General features: G+C 37.7%; 2 protein-coding genes across 2 annotated transcripts in view; one reads left to right on the top strand and one right to left on the bottom strand.

Annotated features, from left to right (window-relative positions):
* LOC117369471 (discoidin domain-containing receptor 2-like) overlaps positions 1 to 630 on the top strand; it is a 25560-nt gene extending 24930 nt beyond the window's left edge. Inside the window, 3 exon segments of the mRNA XM_055221352.1 lie at positions 1 to 30; positions 215 to 342; positions 417 to 630. The exon segment at positions 1 to 30 is cut by the window's left edge and continues 203 nt beyond it. Coding sequence (XP_055077327.1) covers positions 1 to 30; positions 215 to 342; positions 417 to 630 — 372 coding nt within the window.
* Positions 631 to 824: 194 nt separating this feature from the next.
* Positions 825 to 8790, bottom strand: LOC117369470 (discoidin domain-containing receptor 2-like). Its single transcript, XM_055221351.1, is given in 14 exon segments — positions 825 to 928; positions 931 to 1037; positions 1112 to 1163; positions 1166 to 1238; positions 1420 to 1652; positions 1922 to 2141; positions 2570 to 2706; positions 2833 to 2898; positions 3297 to 3537; positions 4086 to 4269; positions 5616 to 5718; positions 6105 to 6252; positions 6712 to 6943; positions 8691 to 8790. Coding segments are annotated over 14 exon segments (1980 nt in total). The 5' UTR covers positions 8771 to 8790.
* Positions 8791 to 8823: the final 33 nt, after the last annotated feature.

Genomic DNA, 8823 nt, shown 5'->3' with positions numbered 1-8823 from the left:
GAAAAACTCGGAGAGGGACAGTTTGGAGAGGTTGGTTTCCTTTAACTGATGTTATTATACCATATTGTAAAATACTTAATATGAAATGCATGAAATGTAAAAAAAAAACAAACAGAAATGACACACTTTGGTGTTTTGGTTTTTTGTTGGTTTTTTTTTTTCATTTTTGTCATCCTCATTCTGATTCTGACATATCTCTTGGCTTTTTTTTCAGGTACACTTGTGTGAAGCAGAGGGGATGCAAGAGTTTATGAATAAAGAGTTTAAATTTGACTACCCCGAAGAGGAGCCTGTTTTAGTGGCTGTGAAGATGCTTCGCTCAGATGCCAATAAAAATGCAAGGTACTGCTTATTTCATGATAGGATGATTTTTTAAATGTAAATATTTTGTAGTAATCTGAAGCTGTTGTTTTCAGAAATGACTTCCTAAAGGAGATTAAGATCATGTCTCGTCTGAAGGACCCAAATATTGTGCGTCTTTTAGCAGTGTGCATCTACAGCGATCCCCTGTGTATGATCACTGAGTACATGGAGAACGGAGATCTCAACCAGTTTCTATCAAAGCACGAGCCTGAGGGACAACTGGCCCTGCTCAGCAACGCTCCCACTGTCAGGTACAGCAATGCATGAGATAAATAATGACATTAGGCAAATACATTTAATATAATTTATATAATGTGCATACATACATACATACATACATACATACATACATACATACATACACACATATATATATATGTATGTATGTATGTATGTATGTATGTATGTATGCACATTATATAAATTATATTAAATGTATTTGCCTAATGTCATTATTTATCTCATGCATTGCTGTACCTGACAGTGGGAGCGTTGCTGAGCAGGGCCAGTTGTCCCTCAGGCTCGTGCTTTGATAGAAACTGGTTGAGATCTCCGTTCTCCATGACTCAGTGATCATACACAGGGGATCGCTGTAGATGCACACTGCTAAAAGACGCACAATATTTGGGTCCTTCAGACGAGACATGATCTTAATCTCCTTTAGGAAGTCATTTCTGAAAACAACAGCTTCAGATTACTACAAAATATTTACATTTAAAAAATCATCCTATCATGAAATAAGCAGTACCTTGCATTTTTATTGGCATCTGAGCGAAGCATCTTCACAGCCACTAAACAGGCTCCTCTTCGGGGTAGTCAAATTTAAACTCTTTATTCATAAACTCTTGCATCCCCTCTGCTTCACACAAGTGTACCTGAAAAAAAGCCAAGAGATATGTCAGAATCAGAATGAGGATGACAAAAATGAAAAAAAAAACCAACAAAAAACCAAAACACCAAAGTGTGTCATTTCTGTTTGTTTTTTTTTACATTTCATGCATTTCATATTAAGTATTTTACAATATGGTATAATAACATCAGTTAAAGGAAACCAACCTCTCCAAACTGTCCCTCTCCGAGTTTTCTTTTGAATGTCAGTAATTTTCGTGGAAACTCTTCCACGGCTACATCTTTCCCTGAGAGCAGGTCCATGGTGACAGCTGGGATAGCATAAGTGTTGCCTCCGGTTACTCCCTGGAGATTTACAATGTCGGCCTCTGCATAGTGAGGGACGCTGTCTTGGACCACTGTGGATATGGTGGACTTAGAGGCAGCTGTACTAGAAGATGCTGCAAAAAATAAGTAGATTGATTATTGAAATTATATGTTCATAATCAGAGTTTTTTGTAACTAAATGGGTATTCTTCTGGCAGGGTAATGAGAAAAAAACATGTATCAATGTAATCTTTGGTAATACCACTGTAGTAAATATGTATTGGCTCCAACCTGGTCCAGCATGGTCTATATGTCATTAAGAAACCTTTGATACCATTAATAAAAACAGTAAATAATACATAATAAATCACCTTTACTTTTACAAATAATTTGTTGTCTGTACCTGGCTCCTCTGAGGTCTGAGTGAACTCGGGCAGTTTGGATATGAGGCGAGAGGGTTCCTGGTAGTCCGGGCCCAGGGGGAAGATCCTCTCGTAGGTGGAGCTGGACTCTTGCTCACTGACCGAACTGGACTGAGGGTTGTTGTTATGGCTGTAGGTGAATGTCTCGCTCTGTATTGACAAACTAGCAGTTAGTTCATCGTCCAGCATCCGACGAGTGGCCTAGAATGAGTGAGTTAGGATGAGGGAACACACTATACACTGAAGGAGGGCTGAACAGCAACATTTTATTTGCATTGATTTTGTGAATGTTATGCATTATTCTGCCACCATAAAGAAACAAAAGTAATGTAAAGTCCCACTTTTTAGCCATGATAAGTATACATAAACTATATTTCTGAAGGCAAATGTTGCCTTCAGAAAAAGGGATATAAGAAAAGAAAATGGAAATTCATAATAAATGACAGAAATAACTTTTATGGTCTGCATGATAATAATATTAAACAGAATATATCAATAAATAAAACATAAAAAGTAAATTTGGTTTGAAATATACTTTTAATAACATGACAATCAAAATGCAAATGCAGAAAATTGCTCAGTGCTCCCCAGAAGATGGTTTTGCATTTGAGTTCAATTCACACACTCACCTTTTCCAGCATTTTCTGCCACACTTGTCTCCACAAGATGATGACGATGATGGCCACAAGGATGAAGATAATGGCCACCAAACAACCAATCAAAATGCGAGTATTACTGTCGTCCACTTTGTGAGTGGGATCGTCCTCTAGAGGGAGCCAGAGATGGATAAGATTAGTGATTCTAGGTTACTCACTTGAAACGCTAAAACGTATGTTAACAGAATATGAATATGTTTTTACATTGTTTTCAAATTTTTAAAGTGACTCATTACCTGGTTGTGTATTTGATGGTAATTTAGGCTTTGATGGTGCCAGTGTTGTGTTGTACATTGCTGTATCTGTAAAATAAAATAAACAAAATAAACAGGGTAAAACTGTCTCTCTCTCTCTCTCTCTCTCTCTCTCTCTCTCTCTCTCTCTCTCTCTCTCTCTCTGTCTCTCTCTCTCTCTCTGTCTCTCTCTCTCTGTCTCTCTCTCTCTCTCTCTCTCTCTCTCTCTCTCTCTCTCTCTCTCTCTCTCTCTCTCTATATATATATATATATATATATATATATATATATATATATATATATATATATATATATATATACATATATATATATATACATATAGATATATATATTATATATATATATATATGTATGTATATGTATGTATATGTGTGTGTGGGTTTTTTTTTTTTTTTTTTTAAAAAGCACGATATCTAGCATAACAAATACCATTTATCCTCCTATACCTGACTGGAAGGTGATTTCACTGAAAAGCATCCAGGCCTCAGAGAAGTAGAACTGGCACTTGATGGCAGAGGCCATGTGGTGGGCGAGGTTCACAGTCACAAAGTGTGCATTGGAGTTTGTCAGGTGCTCCACTGGACTAAAGCTCAGGGGCGAAACCTCCCAGTCCAAGTCTGATCTGAAGTAGCAGACCACCTGCCTGAAGACTTTAACATGCTTTGAAACCATGTTGTTACAGTGAACCTAAGAACAGACAAGAAATATAGTCAAAAAGTAAAAGTCAAAAGTAAAATCTGTCAGCTGGGTAAAAAAGTGCTGCTCAGTTCTGGTCAGATTGCTGATGGACACTGCCTTATATATATCTGAAGGGAGGGGCTAACTACACAGAAACTGGAAACAGCTATCGTTTACAGTTTCTATATGTAGGTAGGTCTATTGAGTTACACTAAGCTGCACTGTGCCTGAGTCATACTTCATTCAACTTTTAATGGGTGCTTCCACACCTATTGGCATCCCGGCTAGCTCTGTTGCTCTGTGAACCTCAAAAAAAAAAAGAAAAAAAGATTTGAGTAAGTTTTCATCAATATGTCGTATCCATAAACTGCGCAGTGGTCACTCATCAGTGTGGCTCAAGAAAGGAACAGCTGTGAGACCAGCTATGTAATCCTATATACAAGCTACTATGGCAAAGTACAAATATTCAAAAAATACTAAATACCAATAAAATGTTTTATTCAGGCAGTCGTAATGTTTTGCTTGATTGGTTTGGGCATGTACTGCATTGACCTTACCTTCATGGAGGTAAAGTTGCGTGTGCGGTCGAACTCAAACATGATTTCAACATATCCATTTGGAAAGCTCTCGTTGTTCCAGCCCACATAGTCATAACCAGGCCACACACTGTAGACACGACTGACTGTGAAATCGTCCAAACCACACACTCCATCAGTGAGCTGGCCCAGGCCCTCTGTCATACTAAAAAAACAAAACAGAAATCTGTCAAGCATGAGGCCAGTCAGAAAATACCACATTTCCCAAAGGACAGTGTCATAAGCTAAGCCATAACACATTGTATTTTGTGTCTAATGTTGGCATCTTGTTGAGAAAAATTAACCCTTTTTCATATTGGAAAACTGAGACAATTACCATGTAAGCTAAAGAGAATTTTGTCTTACTTTTTTTTGTGTACTCCACATTTACATTTAGCTGCACACTGTTTAACAGAATGTAATTTAAGTATACAAATATCTCAGAGGCAATAATCATTATACTGTATTCAAAAGGTTTTGTTGAAATTATAATGTATGGATTTACATTACATGAAAGAGAAGACCGCTATAAACTTTCACATTAACGTATATCTAAAGACAACATTATAATGGAAATAGCATGATCGATAGCTGTAATATCAGAAGAATTGACCATTTCCTCTATACAAACGAGAATTAACCTATGATGCCTCTTATCAACACTAGGTGGCAGCATTACAAAGCCAATTGTCACCTGAAAAATTTGGATGATATTCCAATTTCTCCATTTTATTTTCCATCTCCACTCCTGAGGCAGAGTCATGGAGGACATTATTCACCACAACATCACTGTCCAAAAACACTGCTGTCAACAAACACTAAATAACTGCTCTTGACTTTCAGACAAGGCCTCTGCTTCTACTTTACTGATTATTACAGCATTTAAGTATAAATAAAAGGTGTGGCTAAGCCTAAGACTATAAACACTACTTAAAGGGCCCATATTACCCTATTTCTGGTCTATGATATAATGTTGTTTTCTCATCAAAACATACTTGGAGTTGTTTTGTTTCATTCACACATGTTTAACACACAAACCTGAGTTCTTCTCTCAGACAGAATCATTTTGTGAAATCATATAGTAATACAGTGCTCCACTATGTACACATTCACTAGAATCATTTGGATAATTTCAGCTCTGGAATTGACATTTTTTCCCAAACTAAAGGCAAAAGGTAAGACATCACTACCACTTGTGATGTCATGAAGTGGTAGTTTTCAACTACCACTTCATGACATCACAAGGTGGAACAGATCATTTTGAGCTTTGGAGATGTAGACTTAAATCAGTGTGAATGAAACAAAACATAACTCCAGGTATGTTTTTGAGGAGGTAACAACATTCTAAGGCAGTTAAAAGCTCAAAAGAGTCAATTCTGTGTAATATAGGACCCTTAAGCAACTACACTACCATTAAATGTTTTACTGGTGAACGTATCACATACATGTTGACCAAAAAAAATCTCTCCCTCAATGATTTTCTAAGTAAATTTTCTTCAAAAATGTACAGACCTGTGAACGAGTGCTCCATCGTAGACAGAATCGTTCAGATAAACAGAGGAGCCAGCCAAAGTCATGTGTTCTCCAATGGGGGCATTATATGAGACCAGACCATCTGGAAGGGAGCATAAGGTGAGATAAAAGCTAAATATAACACAAAAAAAAGACTAAACAAGAATTAAGTTTATCTGAGCTGCTATAGGGCTGAGAATCACAGGGTGCATCATGATACAATGTGATATAAGGCTCATGAGATCAGTAATGTCTATGAGGCAATAACTGACATATTTCAATTCATTATAAAGGAAAAGTAAAACCAGTAAATGTACAATTTGTGATTTTACCATTACAAGTTAAATTACTGCAGGTTGCGACATCAATGTTGTGTTGCCAAATGAAGTATAACACAGCACATCTATATATCAAAATTTGAGCACACTCTTGCTACAACTGCCTCTTTGACCACTGCTAAAGCATTAACACCCCTCTCCTTCCTCTCACCAAGCCATTCGCAGCCGTACAGCTCCACCCTCATGCACACGTTCATGGAGTGGTCCGTCACGGGCATAAACCGTACAAACCGGGCGACTATCGGGGGCTCCAGGTCCTTCAGGACGATGTCATAGGCATTTCTATTTCCTTCAATCACCTACAACAAAGTGGTGAAAGGAATACTTGTAATAAAGTTAAAAAAAAACAGTATTAAGGAACAAATAGAAACCAATATTTTTTGCCAGTGACAGTATTTTACTGTTGTTCCTGTTTTTTTTCTCCGTTTCTATCCAGTGTTACCAAAGCAAACAGCGAATGAGCAGATTCAAATACCCAAAATGTCCAAATGTCCAAATGTCCATCCTGTTGCAACCAGCCACATATTATGACTTCAGTAGCAAAAGAAGTTAAGTATTGCCAAAGAACACACTTTGAAATTTTTGGGGAAAACATTAGTTGGTTGTAGATTAATGCTTTTCAATCATTCAATAATAGGGACCATTTTGTCTACCACATGTTCTACTTTTCAACTGTTGATACATTATTTTGCTAAATATATTGCAAAAGTCAAATAAAAATACTTTGTTGAATATTTTGGTATACTAAAATTACACACCTGCTTGCCCTGTCTGTTCCTCCAGGAGATCCACCTGCTCCCATCACGGCTGTACTTGATCTTGTACATTTGGGCGAACTCGTTGCCGATGCCACCCGCGTGTCGCCCTTGGGTGCCCACCAGAGTGATGAAGTGCAGAGATCTCAGGTCTATCTGAAGAAACTCATTCAGATGATCTGGTTCTACAGTGATCTCGGGACACCACGCCCCATCACCCTCCTCAAAGTCCAGCCTGGGAAAGGGAAAATTTATGATGAGGGGATATAATGTGTGGATGAGTAATACTACATAGTACCATCGTGTCTAATTCTACTACTACAACAATGACTATGGGTCTATTATTCAAAGGTTTACTCTAGAATGTTTCTGGGTGAGGGTCCACTACTTACTAGTCTCTATGGAGATGTTATCACTTTGCCTGGAAAAATCCACAGTATGGTATTAATCTTATTTATTTGCTTCAATTAAATTACAGATGTTTTTATTTGTCAAATATTGATTCATTTGTTACTGTGGGCATGGTCGCCTCACCACAGATCAGACCTGTAACTGATACTATTTGCTGCTACAAAAACTACAGTTTGATTCTACCTGTGACCTTGTTGTTGTAAATTTAGCACGCTACTGAATTTGACACATAAAAGGTGTTGCTATTTTAGGTAAGAATCCTAATATACCAACACCTTTCATGTGTTATGTCAATATCAAAATGACTCAAGTAAAACCATGTGGATTTAAAATGGTAAAAGTATCTAGTTGCATTCCACCTATGAGAATCACAAAAGGAGGGAGTGTGGTAGACTTTCAGACCATAATGAAAACACTAGTAAAAACCTATGTCGTAAATTCATCTGAAAGTGTTAACTTGGGTTTGGGTTTTGGCAGGGGGCAGAGGGGAGGTGGGTCGGGCTCAAAGTACAGGTCTCGTATATTACATCATTGCTTGGTCTTTAGTGAGGGCCACCCAGGCTCCACACATACCTCTCTAATCACACCAGAACTGATACTCCAACTGCGGTTTACTGCAAATAAACAGGCACCTGCACCTCACGCCCACAAACACCATCATGGCAAACTTGAGTGGGGGAGCAAGAAGCCTACTACATGTCAAGAAAATGAAAACATAGAACATATCATATGTATTATTATTGTGCACAACCTTCTACTAGTACATTAAGTAAGTATTAAAGATGTATTTTGTAATTTTTCTGGTGGTTTTAGTTTCACATTGAATGTTTCACAGTATAGTATAAAATCTGTCTTTATTGCATATATTCAGTCACAAGTTTTAGTTGCGCAAAAATACATTGAGAAGCATCTGATTGTGATTGTGAGCGGGCTTGCCTCTTCACAGACCTGACCTTGAACTGAACTCTAAACTTGGCCTTGTGGGGTCACCTGTTTGTCTCCATGTAGATAAATAAGTTTAAAGCCATACTGTGGAACATTTCATGCATTTATTGATTTATTTATCTATACAAACATACAGGGGAACCCAATGAGAGCACTTGGGCTCTTTTTTGATGGACACCCTGTTTAAAATATAATGCAAGCAGAAAAAACAAAACAAGCAAGTATGCAAGTCAATATAAAACATTAAAAACAGGTGCAGATGTGTGTATAAAAGTTTGTTAGCAGATTATTAAATTGCGATTGTGTCACCAATGTATCCAGTTTTGCTTTTCCTTGGAGTGTATTCCATTTTTGTAAAGCAGAACAGCTAAAAGCCTCTTTCCAGTCTCAGTTTTGGTTGTTGCTAATTCTTAGTCTTATGCAGACATGTGATCTGGTTATAAATGTTCCGATATCAATGATTCAGAAGCAGGTGAGGTATTCTGACATTCCAGGAAAAGCAATAATATCTCTCTCTGGAGAAAAGCGGGTGAACCAAAAAGCAACAATCAAAAAAATATAATTTACCATTGCCATTCATCCCAAAGTATTGAGTTTGATGTGTACGTTTCTGAATGTGTCTTTACCGTCCATATCGGGCCGCTGTAGACTCGGACCACTGACTGGAAGCAGAGATGTCCTCGTCCTGGATCTGTCCTCCTGACATGCCCAGAGGGTACCGACACACTCCTGCTGGGAGTAACACAACCACACTTAATA

This window comes from Periophthalmus magnuspinnatus, chromosome 4, assembly GCF_009829125.3.
Source record: "Periophthalmus magnuspinnatus isolate fPerMag1 chromosome 4, fPerMag1.2.pri, whole genome shotgun sequence".
Lineage (NCBI taxonomy): Eukaryota > Metazoa > Chordata > Actinopteri > Gobiiformes > Gobiidae > Periophthalmus > Periophthalmus magnuspinnatus.
The sequence above is the reverse complement of the archived record's forward strand: the minus strand, read 5'-3'. Positions and strand labels throughout refer to the sequence as shown.